This window comes from Triticum dicoccoides, chromosome 4A (assembly GCF_002162155.2).
Source record: "Triticum dicoccoides isolate Atlit2015 ecotype Zavitan chromosome 4A, WEW_v2.0, whole genome shotgun sequence".
Classification (NCBI taxonomy): Eukaryota; Viridiplantae; Streptophyta; class Magnoliopsida; order Poales; family Poaceae; genus Triticum; species Triticum dicoccoides.
The window spans coordinates 128,334,787-128,350,455 of NC_041386.1; the positions used below are offsets into that span (position 1 = coordinate 128,334,787).

The window sequence follows — 15,669 nt, forward strand, 5'->3', positions numbered from 1 at the left end:
AAAATGTTCCTGGCAGAATGTTTACATGTTAAGCATTTTTGCTGAGCTTGTTGTAGTTGATCCATACATGCTTTGTTGTTGTTCTTGCCATGTTTAGCTTCTATGCTATGTCTACTTGCTGGGTGTATGCTGAGTTTATCATGCCATGCTTTGTGGTGAGTGCATCGAGCTCGTAAACATGCCTACTTGATATCTGTTTTGCCATGTTCCAGTTTTGTACTAAGTGTGAATCTGTTAACGATAATTGCTATGTTCACATGGTTGCCATTGTATTTTCTGATCCCTTTTGGCTTATGGTCACTAAGGGACTTTTGTTGTATGCTTTGAGTAGCTTAATGGCATGCCTTGCTTTGCCATGATATGTTCCTGTAGCATGTTGTTATCTTGCTCTAAACATTGCTTCCTGATGTTAAATTCCTGACTTGGTGTTATTTTCACTAAGTCTGTAACCTGATATCTTTTGCACTTTTGCCATGCTTGTTTGAACCTGCTATTGAGTGAATTAGCCGTAGCTCAGTGTTCATCTTTTCTCAAGCATCTTGAGTGGATCCCTTCCATGTATTTTGTTTCTATGTTAGAGTGCTGTAGCATGTTGTTCTTGATGCATTTAGATGGCCTCGTGCTGTTAATCGCAGCTTTGTGCCATATTTGTTTTGCTTGCCATTTCCAAACCGTGCATCCGATTCCGGTGATCTTTATATCAATTTCGACCGAAATCAAGTCATATTTCTAGTGGCACTCTTGGTTTTCCAAGTTGAGTCCAGGTTCAATCATTCCTTTCCGAAACATACATATGCATCGCATATCACATCCCGCATATCATGTCATGTTTTGCATCATGTTGTTTGTGCATTGCACGTGGTTGATTGTGTCTCCCTTTGCTTGTGTTATTGCTTTGGGTAGAGCCGGGAGACGAGTACGTGATCAAGGAGCCCGTTGAGTACGTTTACGAGGATCAAGCTAACGTCAACTCGGAGAACTTTGCAGGCAAGATGACCATACCCTTGAAATCACTTCTATCTTTGCTTGCTAGATGCTCGCTCTTTTGCTATGCCTATGCTATGATACCTACCTCTTGCTTATCATGCCTCCCATATTGCCATGTAAAACCTATAACCCACCTTGTCCTAGCAAACCGTTGTTTGGCTATGTTACCGCTTTGCTCAACCTCTCTTATAGCGTTGCTAGTTGCAGGTGAAGATTGGAGTTTGTTCCTTGTTGGAACATGTTATTGTTGGGATATCATTATTATATCTTGTCTACTTTAATGCATCTATTCACTTGGTAAAGGGTGGAAGTCTCGGCCTTATGCCTGGTGTTTTGTTCCACTCTCGCCGCCCTAGTTTTCGTCATACCGGTGTTATGTTCCTTGATTTTGCGTTCCATACACAGTTGGGTTATAATGGAACCCCTTGACAGTTCGCCTTGAGTAAAACTCCTCCAGCAAGTCCCAACCTTGGTTTTACCATTCACCACCTAGCCTTTTCCCTTGGGTTACGCGGACTCAAGGGTCATCTTTATTTTAACCCCCCTGGGCCAGTGCTTCTCTAAGTGTTGGTCCAACCTGAGCGATGTCCGGGGCTACCAGGGGCAACTCAGGGCTGGCCTACCTGACGTCTGGCTCATCCGATGTGCCCTGAGAACGAGATATGTGTAGCTCCTATCGGGATTTGTCGGCACATTCGGGTGGCTTTGCTGGTTTAGTTTTACCATTGTCGAGATGTCTTGTAACCGGGATTCCGAATCTAATCGGATTGTCCTGGGAGAAGGAATATCCTTCATTGATCGCGAGAGCTTGTGATGGGCTAAGTTGGGACACCCCTGCAGGGATTTGAACTTTCAAAAGCCGTGACCGCGGTTATGGGCAGATGGGAATTTGTTAATGTCCGGTTGTAGAAAACCTGAACCTTAACTTAATTAAAATGAGTCAACTGAGTGTGTGGCCGTGATGGTCTCTTTTCGGTGGAGTTCGGGAAGAGAACACGGTCTCGTGTTATGCTTGAACGTAGGTTGTTCTAGGATCACTTCTTGATCATAGTTCTTCGACCGTGCCTTTGCCTTCTCTTCTCGCTCTATTTTGCGTATGTTAGCCACCATATATGCTAGTCACTTGCTGCAGCTCCACATCATACCTTTTACCCTTCCTATAAGCTTAAATAGTCTTGATCGTGAGGGTGTGAGATTGCTGAGTCCCCGTGACTCATAGATTACTCCAAAACCAGATGCAGGGACCGATGATACCGCTCCAGGTGATTCTACTGAGCTCAAGTGGGAGTTCGATGAGGACTCAGGACGATACTATGTTTCCTTTCCAAACGATCACTAGTGGTGCCCAGTTGGGGCGATCGGGGACTTTGTCGCATTTGGGGTTGTTCTTTATTTTGGTTCCGTAGTCGGACCTTGATTGTATCTGGATGATTGTAATGATATTTATGCTATTGTGTGATGTGGCGAGTGTAAGCCAACTGTGTATCTCTTTTCCCTTATTCATTACATGGGTTGTTGTAAAGATTACCTCACTTGCGACATTGCTTACAATGCGGTTATGCCTCTAAGTCGTGCTTCGACACGTGGGAGATATAGCCGCATTGTGGGTGTTACACTGAAGTGTGGTTCAGTGAGATGATCAGCAACCAACAATGTCTAGTAGCGAGTAGGATTATAATTTTTTTCTTGAATACGCACAAACATGCCGTTACATTTTGGATTACAATGCTTTGCACCCCACCTCCACCACCACACTCACCTATAAAGTGGACTACTTACTCTCGACCCACCTTGTCAACGCCCCAAAGAAGGGGTCCAAATCTCCTATTAATAGGCCCGCCTGCCTCCATACTTGAGCCTCGGTGATCATCCTATTTATCACATGACGTACCGATGGTGAGGATCATAATATATTACCATAAAAATGCCTGCATCTGCATGCGCAACACGAACTGACTAGGGGCTTGTTTGGATTATTGTTTTGCTTTTAAATACACTTGCAAAGAATACACGTCGTAGCCCGCCGTTTCGCTTCCGTCCGGAAATGGCTCAGCGGCCGATACGATACACGTCTAAGTTAAACACCTCCGTACTAAATTACACCGATTCCAAGCACGGCCTAGAGGCCTTTCCTGATATGCATGAGGTTTGGCAAGGATGGTTTTGGGATAGCAAAACAATCATCATGTTGGTACTTTGGATGCCCCTGGTGCGAAGAGAGAGACCACACATTTTTTTCTTTTCGAAAAGAGGGGACATCCCTTGGAGAGAGACCACACATGGAATCCTAGTGGGTTAACATGCAAAGTTTTCATAAAAAGGACCACGAATAGCATCACTAGGCATGTGCGGTGAACATGCAACTGCGAGAGACATATACTACAAGGAATGCAGTTATCCAGCAACTGAGCTAAAAAACGGCAGAGATCAATAAATGGGAGGTTCTAGTGGGTATAGTACAACATAAATCTGTAGCGGTGCACATTAATACTCCAATAAAATTAGGCCAGCCATGAATCTACTAGTACCACAGTACTGCGCACACAGTAATTACACGGAATTGTGTTGGTATCAGGATCAGGATCAGAATCAGAACTAGAATCCGTGACTCTGCAGTAGTATCTTTTTGCCCAGGCAGTAAATTTGGGGAAAGTGAGATCGGTCGACCGATGAACTAACAAACCAACCAACCGATCGGTCAATAATCAAGGTTTACCTCCCAGCAGGACGTGAATGTTGGTCTGGGCAGATCTGCGGTAAAGATCTCTGTTGGAGGGGAGAAATGAACAGAAAGAGGACTACTGCTGACTATGAGCCGCGCCCACCCGAAATCGCCACAAGTAGCACAGAAACTAAATCCCCCACTTCAACGGTGTAGCCAAAAGCCCAAAACCGTGGATTCACCTCGCCGTCCTCGCCAAACCGTGAATGATTTTGTAGGGATAAACTTTCTTTTGCCATGTTATTTTGAGAATACATGATTGCTTAGTTAGTATGCTTCAAGTATTATTATTTTTATGTCAATATTAAACTTTTGTCTTGAATCTCTCGGATCTGAATATTCATGCCACAACAAAGAAAATTACATTGAGAATTATGTTAAGTAGTATTCCACGTCAAAAATTCTGTTTTTGTCATTTACCTACTCGAGAATGAGCAGGAATTAAGCTTGGGGATGCTTGATATGTCTCCAACGTATCTATAATTTTTTATTGTTTTATGCTATTATATTATCTGTTTTGGATGTTTAATGAGCTTTATTATACACTTTTATATTACTAGTACAAATGCCCGTGCGTTGCAACGGGCTAAAAATATCATAAAACCTGCTCCGTGTGACTGTACGTGTCATTTCTTATATCCAATTCCGATAAACATCGATATTAAGTTTACAATGTTATCACTTTTTAGAATATGACCGTGGATGTAAAGAAGCCACCTTAACATCTTTCATCTAATAGAAGAGTAGTGGTTTATGGAGTAGTCTAGTACTCGTTTTATTTTTTAGTTCTCGAAAACACAAATATTTCTTCATTTTAAAATAATTAAAGAATTTTGAAATTTTTAATATTTTTATTATAATTGAAACATGTTTTGGAGATCAACATTTTTTAAACACATGGAATAGTGGTGCATTGTCTAATCATGATGTTTGTTTCTTTTTTAGTTTTAGCGTCCCAATAGCCAATCAGTACGAATTTGTGAGGGACCCAAATAAAGTCAAATTCGAACTTAAAAAAATTTAGCACCAATCCAGCAAGTGTGCATAGGTTGGAGGTTTTTACCAGTCCGTGAAGATCAACTAAGTGAGATGGAGATTTTTTCCCTGTCTGTGAAGATCCAACCTGCACCATTTATTAGTTATGGAAAAGGAAAACAATTACTCCCTTCTTTCCAAAATAAATGTCTTAATCTTAGTACAACTTTATATTAACTCTAATACAAAGTTAAAACAATTATTTTTGGACGGAGGGAGTACCATTCAAGGTTGCCCCTAGCTAGCTAACAAGTTGGGTTGTCGGCTGATTACACACGTTCTCTCCGATGTTTTGCTTCGTCAGTTTCTGTTCCGCGAGTACCCACCCCGTTGCTAAGTCACTTATCCATTCCCCACCCTGATACCACACGACCTCCCATGCGATGGATGCGCCGCCGCTGCCTCCTGCGCCCGCCGGATCCCTCGCTCCCCAAAAGCTCCACCACCGCCAGGACACCCACGCTCCCCCGCGCGCCACCGGATCCCCCTCTCGCAGCTCAACCACTGCCAAGACATGCGCCGCCGGGACCCCTCCCCCCGCGACTGGCTGCTCATCTCTCTCTTCTCTCTCTCTCTCTCTTCTCTTCTCTCTCTCTCTCCCTCTCTTCTCTCTCCTCTCTTCTTTTCTTCTCTATTTCTTTGCTAAAAGGCGTGACAGACGACCAAAAGCGATGTGTGCTTTATTATTAGAGATAGAGATAGATGATATCTTATATATTATTATTATTAGTATTATTATATTGTGATTATTATTACTATAATATATTTTTACGTATAGATACGTGCACTTATTTGAGAATGGAGGAAGTACGGTTGAATGGCAGGTGTCTAACCACGTCTCCACAAATGCACGTTTTGCTGTAACCACATTTTGCCGTCGAACTTTCTTGGGACGGATCTAGTTGGAGAAACCCGGCCCTACATCCGAGTAGAGCCCGCTCAAAAAGAAAAAAAACACGAGTAGAGCCGAGAGCAGAGCCGTAGAGCAGTGGCCTGTGCACGCGGAGCTACCGAGAGACCGAAGCAGGAAGCAAGTGAGGTGAGCGCAGGCGGACGAATGCGACGATGATGGTGTTGGCGGCCAAGTCCCGACGGGCCGAAGGCGCTGCAGGTGTGTGAGGTCGAGGACCTCCCGGCGGCGGGGGAGGGTGAGGTGCTTGTCGGGGTGGCCGCCATCGGCGTCAATCACGACGACACGGTCCAGCGGCGGGGCCGGTACCCGTCGCCGGCCGGTGCCTCGCCCTACCCGGAGCTCGAGTGCTCTGACACCAACGTCACGCTCAGGGCCAACGACTCCCCGCACTGGGCCGTCAGTACCAGGTGCCCAGCGTGCCCCCATGGTGAATTTGGTGATGGCCACTGCTGCTCTGGACCTCACTTTTTTGCATATGCTCTTGCATTGCAGGTGTGCGCGCCGCTTACCGGCGGCGGGTATGCGGTGAAGGTGGTGGTTTCGGCGGGGCAGGTGCTCCCGGTGATGGAGGGGGTGTCACTGACTGACGCTGCCAGCTTGCCTAAGGTGGCCTGCACCGTCTGGTCCACCGTCTTCATTGTTGGGGAACGCAGTAATTTCAAAAAAATTCCTACGCACATGCAAGATCATGGTGATGCATAGCAACGAGAGGGGAGAGTGTCGTCCACGTACCCTCGTAGACCGTAAGCAGAAGCGTTATTACAACGCGGTTGATGTAGTCGTATGTCTTCACGATCGACCGATCCTAGTACCGAACGTATGACACCTCCGCGATATGCACACGTTCAGCTCGGTGACGTCCCACGAACTCACGATCTAGTAGAGCTTCGAGGGAGAGTTCCGTCAGCATGACGGCGTGATGACGGTGTTGATGAAGCTACCAACGCAGGGCTTCGCCTAAGCACTGCTACGATATAACCGAGGTGGATTATGGTGGAGGGGGGCACTGCACACGGCTAAAAGATCAATGATCAATTTGTGTATCTATGGGGTGCCCCCTCCCCCGTATATAAAGGAGTGGAGGAGGGGGAGGGCTGGCCCTCTCTATGGCGCGCCCTAGGGGAGTCCTACTCCCTCCGGGAGTAGGATCCCCCCTTCCAAGTAGGAGTAGGAGAGGAAGGAAGGAGGTGAGAGGGAGGAAGGAAAGGGGGGCTGGCCCCCTTCCCAATTCAGATTGGGCTTGGGGGGGCGCGTCTCCCTCTTTTCCCTTCCCTCTCCTTTATTCCACTAAGGCCCAATAAGGCCCATATACTCCGCGGCGAATTACCGTAACTCTCCGGTACTCCGATAAATACCCGAACCACTCAGAGCCTTACCGATGTCCGAATATAGCCTTCCAATATATCGATCTTTACGTCTCGAACATTTAGAGACTCCTCGTCATGTCCCTGATCACATCCGGGACTCCGGACAACCTTCGGTACATCAAAACACATAAACTCATAATACCGATCGTCACCGAACGTTAAGCGTGCGGACCCTACGGGTTCGAGAACTATGTAGACATGACCGAGAGTCATCTCTGGTCAATAACCAATAGCGGAACCTGGCTTCTCATATTGGTTCCTACATATTCTACGAAGATCTTTATCGGTCAAACCGCATAACAACATACATTGTTCCCTTTGTCATCGGTATGTTACTTGCCCGAGATTCGATCGTCGGTATCTCAATACCTAGTTCAATCTCGTTACCGGCTAGTCTCTTTACTTATTCCGTAATGCATCATCCCACAACTAACTCATTAGTCACATTGCTTGCATGGCTTATAGTGATTTGCATTACCGAGAGGGCCCAGAGATACCTCTTTGACAATCAAAGTGACAAATCCTAATCTCGATCTATGCCAACTCCACAAGTACCATTGGAGACACCTGTATAGCACCTTTATAATCACCCAGTTACGTTGTGACGTTTGGTAGCACACAAAGTGTTCCTCTGGTATTCGGGAGTTGCATAATCTCATAGTCAGAGGAACATGTATAAGTCATGAAGAAAGCAGTAGCAACAAACTAAACGATCATCGTGCTAAGCTAACGGAATGGGTCAAGTCAATCACATCATTCTCTAATGATGTGATCCCATTAATCAAATGACAACTGATGTCTATGGCTAGGAAACTTAACCATCTTTGATTCAATGAGCTAGTCAAGTAGAGGCATACTAGTGACACTTTATTTGTCTATGTATTCACACATGTACTAAGTTTCAGGTTAATACAATTCTAGCATGAATAATAAACATTTATCATGATATAAGGAAATAAATAATAACTTTATAATTGCCTCGAGGGCATATTTCCTTCAGTCTCCCACATGCACGAGAGTCAATAATCTAGTTCACATCTTTATGTGATTAGTTCACATCTCCATGTGACTAATACCCAAAGTGTTTACTAGAGTCAATAATCTAGTTCACATAGCTATGTGATTAACACCCAAAGAGTGATCATGTTTTGCTTGTGAGAGAAGTTTAGTATACGGGTCTGCAACATCTGTATGTATTTCACAAATTTCTATGTCTACAATGCTCTGCACGGAGCTACTGTAGCTAATTGCTCCCACTTTCAATATGTATCCAGATGGAGACTTAGAGTCATCTAGATCAATGTAAAAATCTTGCATCGACATAACTCTTTATGACGAACTCTTTTATCACCTCCATAACCGAGAAATATTTCCTTAGTCCTCTAAGGATAGTTTTGACCGTTATCCAGTGATCTACTCCTAGATCACTATTGTACTCCCTTGCCAGAATCATGCTAAGGTATACAATAGGACAGGCAAACAACATACTTTATAGAACCTATGACTGAGGCATAGGGAATGACTTTTCATTCTCTTTCTATTTTCTGCTGTGGTCGGGTTTTGAGTCTTTACTCAACTTCACACCTTGCAACACAGGAAAGAACTCCTTCTTTGACTTTTCCATTTTGAACTATTTCAAAATCTTGTCAAGGTATGTATTCATTGAAAAAACTTATCAAGTGTCTTGATCTATCTCTATAGATCTTGATGCTCAATGTGTAAGCAGCTTCATCGAGGTCTTTCTTTGAAAACTCTTTTCAAACACTCCTTTATGCTTTCCAGAAAATTCTACATTATTTTCGATCAACAATATGTCATTCACATATACTTATCAGAAATGTTGTAGTGCTCCCACTCACTTTCTTGTAAATACAGGCTTCACCGCAAGTCTGTATAAAACCATATGCTTTGATAACTTTATCAAAGCATATATTCCAACTCCGAGATGCTTGCACCAGTCCATAGATGGATCGCTGGAGCTTGCTTACTTTGTTAGCACCTTTAGGATCAACAAAACCTTGTGGTTGCATCATATACAACTCTTCTTTAAGAACCATTTAGGAATGTAGTTTTTGACATCCATTTGCCAGATTTCATAAAATATGGCAACTGCTAACAAGATTCAGACAGACTTTTAAGCATCGATACGAGTGAGAAAATCTCATTGTAGTCAACACCTTGAACTTGTCGAAAACATTTTGCAACAATTCGAGCTTTGTAGATAGTAACACTACTATCAGCGTCCCTCTTCCTCTTGAAGATCCATTTATTCTTAATGACTCACCGATCATCGGGCAAGTCAATCAAAGTCCATACTTTGTTCTCATACATGGATCCCATCTCATATTTCATGGCCTCAAGCCATTTTGCGGAATCTGGGCTCATCATCGCTTCCTCATAGTTCGTAGGTTCGTCATGGTCTAGTAACATGACTTCCAGAAAGGATTACCGTACCACTCTGGTGCGGACCATACTCTGGTTGTCCTACGAGGTTCGGTAGTAACTTGATCTGAAGTTTCATGATCATCATCATTAGCTTCCTCACTGGTTGGTGTAGAGATCACTAGAACTGATTTTTGTGATGAACTACTTTCCAATTCGGGAGAAGGTACAATTACCTCATCAAGTTGTACATTCCTCCCACTCACTTCTTTCGAGAGAAACTTCTTCTCTAGAAAGGATCCACTCATAGCAACAAAGATATTTCCTTTCGGATCTGTGATGGAAGGTGTACCCAACAGTTTCTTTTGGGTATCCTATGAAGATGCACTTTTCTGATTTAGGTTTGTGCTTATCAGGCTGAAACTTTTTCACATAAGCATCACAACCCCAAACTTTAAGAAACGACAGCTTAGGTTTCTTGCCAAACCATAGTTCATACGGTGTCGTCTCAATGGATTAGACGGTGCCCTATTTAATGTGAATGTAATTGTCTCTAATGCATAACCTCAAAATGATAGTGATAAATTGGTAAGACACATCATAGATCGCACCATATCTAATAAAGTACGATTACGACGTTCGGACACACCATTACACTGTGGTGTTCCAGGTGGCGTGAGTTGTGAAACTATTCCACATTGTTTCAAATGAAGACCAAACTCGTAACTCAAATATTCGTCTCCATGATCAGATTGTAGAAACTTTATTTTCTTGTTACGATGATTTTCCACTTCACTTTGAAATTCTTTGAACTTTTCAAATGTTTCAGACTTATGTTTCATCAAGTAGATATACTCATATCTGCTCAAATCATCTGTGAAGGTCAGAAAATAATGATACTCGCCGCGAGCCTCAACACTCATCGGATCGCATACATCAGTATGTATTAGTTCCAATAAATCAGTTGCTTGCTCCATTATTCCCGAGAACGAAGTCTTAGCCATCTTGCCCATGAGGCATGGTTCGCAAGCACCAAGTGATTCCAAAATCCCATTAGCATGGATTTTCTTTATGCGCTTTACACCAATATGACCTAAACGGCAGTGCCACAAATATGTTGCACTATCATTATCAACTTTGTATCTTTTGGCACCAATATTATGAATATGTGTATCACTACGATCGAGATTTAACAAACCATTCACCTTGGGTGTATCACCTCAGAAGGTTTTATTCATGTAAACAGAATAACAATTATTCTTTGACTTAAATGAATAACTGTATTGCAATAATCATGATCCAATCATATTATGCTCAACGCAAACACCAAATAACATTTATTTTAGGTTTAACACTAATCCCGAAGGTAAAGGGAGCGTGCGATGGTGATCTTGTCAACCTTGGAATCACTTCCAACTCACATCATCACCTCGCCCTTAACTAGTCTCTGTTTATTTTGCAACTCCCGTTTCGAGTTACTAATCTTAGCAACTGAACTAGTATCAAATACTAAGGGGTTTGCTATAAACTAGTAAAGTACACATCAGTTACATGTATATCAAATATACCTTTGTTCACTTTGCCATCGTTCTTATCTGCCAAGTATCTAGGGTAGTTCCACTTCCATTGACCATTACCTTTGCAGTAGAAGCAGTCAGTTTCAGGCTTGGGTCTAGCTTCGGGCTTCTTCATGGGAGTGGAAACTTGCTTGCCATTCTTCTTAAAGTTCCCTTTCTTTCCCTCGCCCTTTTACTTGAAACTAGTGGTCTTGTCAACCATCAACACTTGATGCTTTTTCTTGATTTCTACCTTCACCGATTTCAGCATCGCGAAGAGCTTTGGGAATTGTTTCTGTTATCCCTTTCATATTATAGTTCATCACGAAGTTCTAGTAACTTGGTGATAGTGACTAGAGAACTCTGTCAATCACTATCTTATTAGGAAGATTAACTCCCACTTGATTCAAGTGATTGTAGTACACAGACATTCTGAGCACATGCTCACTCGTTGAGCTATTCTCCTCCATCTTGTAGACAAAGTACTGTCAGAGGTTTCATACCTCTTGACACGGGCATGATTATGAAATACCAATTTCAACTCTTAGAACATCTTATATGTTTCGTGGCGTTCAAAACATTTTTGAAGTCCCGGTTCTAACCCGTAAAGCATGGTTGTCGGATTTCGGGTTCCGGCAGACCCTTGAGGTTCGAACACTGGGGTGCGCGTGGAGATTTCGCCTCCTACCTACCTGCTCCCCTCCGCCTCGCTAAGATCTAAGCTATGGGAAGAACGACACAAGAGACATAGGGTTTATACTGGTTCGGGCCACCATTATGGTGTAATACCCTACTCCAGTGTGTGGTGTGGTGGATTGCCTCTTGGGCTGACGATGATGAACAATACAAGGAAGAACAGCCTCGCGAGGGTCTGTTCTTGGCTAGGGGGGACGAACAGCTAGGGGGAGTTCAATCACCCTTCTCCCTCTCTCGGATCTTGATCCTCCTTCCTACTATGGTGGCTAGTCCTATTTATAGAGGCCCTGGTCCTGTTTCCAAATATCGAGCGGGAAGGGAGCCAACAATGGCGGGCTAATTTGAAGGGGGACAACTAGTACTAGCTATCCTGACAAAAGTAGTCTTCGCCTGCACAAAGCTCTGGTGGTGACGCCGTCTTGGGCTCCACAATGACCTCTGTCTTGCAGTCCTCCTGGTCTTGGTCTTGTTGCACCAAAATGGCAACCTTTGCCTGATGCCTCAGTACTTTGCGGCTGCGCTTGCTCCCTTTGCACCAAAGAGGAAAGGAGGACACTGCGCGGGCTGGCGCCCGCCTGGTGCCTTTGGTCGTCATGGCTTGCATCATGGGCACCTCGTGAGGTACCCCGCCTTGATCTCTCCGCCTCCTCATGAGCCAGCCTGATGAGGCCGTGCCTGAGGAAGCTTCGTGTCGTCCGCCCCGCGAGGCTTGGCCCCTCGCGAGGGTCTTGGGTTTGTGTTGATGAAGATGGGCCGTGCTGGGCCCCCCTTTGAGCCACGCCACAGGCCGCAGGCAGGCAAGTCTGGGGACCCCCGTTCCCAGAATGCCGACAGTAGCCCCCGGGCCCAAGGCGCGCCCGGACTTGGCCATGCAGTGAGGCGGAAGGGCAAGGGCGAAGCGCCGCGGGCCCTAACAGCCTGCGGCCTTGGGCGCCGCGTGTCGGTTGATTGGACGTGGGCGGCACTTTTCCCCCACGCCCCCCTTATTTTGCGCCATGCTAGGCGGACTCGTAGTTGTACACAACCGCTCCCCTTTCTGTCGCTCGAGCGCCCTCTGTCCTTTCTCCGCTCGAACTCCAGCTTCTGTTTTCAACCCAATCTTGAACTCCCCCCTCCTTCCCATCACCATGGCTTCGACGAAGAAGGGAAGGGGGAAGAAACCTGTGCCTCCGCCTTGCCCGCCGCCGTTGGCGGCCCCCGCCAAGGGCTTGGGCAAGGTCAGCTCGGCTCTGGCCACTATCTTCAACGAATGCGGGAGGACGACGGCCTGGCCCGCGTCCCACTTCTCCATCGACAGGATAGTCACCGAGGTCCTGTATTTCGCCGATGCCCTGTGGGCGGGTCTGGTTCCTTCCTTTTCTAATTCCTTCAATGCCGTGCTTTCCCACTATCAGATCCACATGATGCATCTGGGTCCTGAATCCATCACCCTCCTTTCGGTCTTCGCCTTTGTTTGCGAGGCTATGATGGGCATCCTTCCTTCAGTTTCCTTGCTGCGCCACTCCTTCTCGCTGTGCCTTGTCGACCCTACCCAATGCTGGGCGTGCGTGAGCTTCGTTGCCGTGTCTGAGACAGCGGCCTCTGGGATTGACTTCAAGCTCCCTCTGCCCGCGGCTGGGTTCCGCGAGCGGTGGCTGTATGTGGATGCAGGGGTGCCCAGCCCCCTGCTATCGGAGCCAACTTCGCCTGCTGTCCCCAATTCGGGCTGGGGCCAGGAGACGCTTGAGAGCCCCCGACTTGTCTTCGTCTGGCACCGCTTCGCGTTCCTGAGGTCGCTTGGCGTGACAGCGCCCAAGGTGGTGAAGGAGTTCCTGCTACGCCGCGTTGCTCCTGTCCAACGCCACTCCCGCCGGATGTGGGCCTTCAGCAGGCGCGATGATCGTATGAGGCTCCAGGAAGAGGACCTGACGCCTGAAGTGCTGAGGACAGCGCTCTTGACCCTGACTGGGGACCCCAACCCTGGCAGCATCCAGCAGGGAGGGGTCTTGCTGTACCTCTGCCAGAGCAGGGGCGATTTTGTGAAGCAGATGCCTATCTTTGATGAGTGGGGGTCGCGCCCTGCCGGCCTCCAGGGACCTCGCGAGAACCCAGTGATGGTGACTGCCCTTCCAGTCGGCCACGACGACTCTTCCTCAAGTGGCGGAGCAGGGAGGCATGAGGCGCCAAAGGCCGAGGGGGCTCCCGGCAGGGTGACAACGCAGGGCGATGCTCATGAGGGAGCGGCTCCTGGGGCCCGTGCCGCTGAGGCCGAGGGTGGCAAGCAACTACCCTCAGCGCCTGTGAATGAGGCCCCTGAGGCTCCAGCTGCTTCTCTTGGCGAGGCGATTGGCAGCGCGCATCAGGCGGGCGCCTGCGCGCATCAGGCGGGCGCCTCTGACGTAGATCGCCTTGACGCTCCGTCTTCGTCGTAGGTTGATCCCTGCGCCCAACTCTTGGGCCGCTTCCGCGTGGACTTTGAGGCCCTCCGGAAGAGAAGGGAGGCCCTGGGCAACGATTACCCTTGTCGCCTGCTGAAGCGTAGGAAGTACTTCGCCACTGATGAGTAAGCCTTCTCCTTTCCCAGCTCCCGATCCTTCTGTTGCTTTTACTGACCCTTGCTCCGCAGGCCCCTTCCAGCCGAGCTCGCGGAGACGGCTGAGATGTCGTCCCCCTTGGCTTCGCCCCCTCCACCGTCCTCAAGCGCTCCTAGCAGCAGAGCCCTTGTGGTGAGGGCGATCGGAGAGGCGAACCGTCCCGAGGCGCATCGTGGCCCTGCGCACCTCGCGATCCTCCTTCGCAAGCCTTCTCGTGGCATAGCCAGCCTGCTGTGGGCTTCTCGCCTGGTCGTGGACTGCGATTGGCTGAGGCGCTCCCTGAGCTCTTCACCCGGGGACGGGCTGGCTCCAGGCCGGGCTTCTGGCGTGGCGTGCCCGACCGTCGCGAGGGTGCCAGCCCCCAGCCCCCTGCCCGGAGGGGGAGTGCTGATTCGTGGCCCCCGGTGCTTGCTTGGGGCAGACGATGGTGTGGAAGACGTGCTCGAGCGCACTCGGGAGCGTCGCGCTCTCCGCCAAGGATACCTTCGAAGGGCGGCTGACGCGGTAAGCCTGCTTGGTGAGGAGCTTGCTGATGAAGACGCGCGCCTTGAGGCCGAGGGCCTGCGCCTGGCTGCAGAGAGGCGCGAGCTGGAGGGTGCCATCGCCCTTGCACGCCGTCAGCGCGATCTTGACAACGCAGAGGCCAAGGTGTCGCTGGTGGCCTCTCGGGAGGCCCGATCTTGGGCCGCCGAGGAGGCCCGGGAAGCTGACCGGCGGCGAACGGTGGTGGAGGAGTGGGCTCGGGAGCTCCTGGCCTGGTGCCACTCACTGGAGGAGCAGGTGGAGCTGCGCGAGGCAGCCCTCGCGTCGATGAAGGTGGCCTCTGGCGACTCAGCTGAGCTCCAGAAGCGTGAGGAGGCGCTGATGCTGGAAGCCGCCGAACGTTCCCGCGAGTACGAGTGTCTGGAGACGAGGGAGCACTTGGTGACGCAGGCGAAGGATGATGTCGCTGCACAGGAAGCCCGTGTCCTGGAGGAGGTCGGACGCCGGGTGGTGATGGCGCATTTGAACCTCGAGCACGAGTTCAAAGAGAAGCTGGGGTTGATCCGGGCCGAGGCTGAAGGCAGGACTACTGCCTTGAGGGCCAAGCTGGAGGAGGCGACGCGGCGGGCCGATGCTTTACGGGCCGCCCTTGAGGTGGCGCAAGGTGAGTTAACCACCTCCCAGGCCAAGGTGCTCCTTCTCCGCCAGCGGGTGGAGGAGGCTGAGGTTGTTGCGCGCCAGAATGCGGACGAGATACGTCAGCGGCGGATCCTGGAGCATGAGGACGGCCCCATGCTCACCACGCTCCGGGAGAGAGCCAACGCAGCCTTGGGAAACATCTGCGAGGCGGTTGTTGGCGAGCCGCACGCAGTCAACTACGCCGGCAATCTTCAGTTCTTCACTGACGTGGTGACGCAGCTGGAGGCGCGGTCAGTCAGGGCTGACAGGTTGGTGG

The 15,669-nt window shown here is 48.3% G+C and overlaps 1 protein-coding gene across 1 annotated transcript in view; it reads left to right on the top strand.

Moving 5' to 3' along the window:
- LOC119283449 (quinone oxidoreductase PIG3-like) overlaps window positions 1-15,669 on the top strand; it is a 52,507-nt gene that overhangs the window by 17,589 nt on the left and 19,249 nt on the right. The window contains exons 3-5 of the mRNA XM_037562999.1: window positions 5,831-6,063; window positions 6,148-6,296; window positions 11,440-11,444. Coding sequence (XP_037418896.1) covers window positions 5,831-6,063; window positions 6,148-6,296; window positions 11,440-11,444 — 387 coding nt within the window. The remainder of the gene's footprint in view (window positions 1-5,830; window positions 6,064-6,147; window positions 6,297-11,439; window positions 11,445-15,669) is intronic.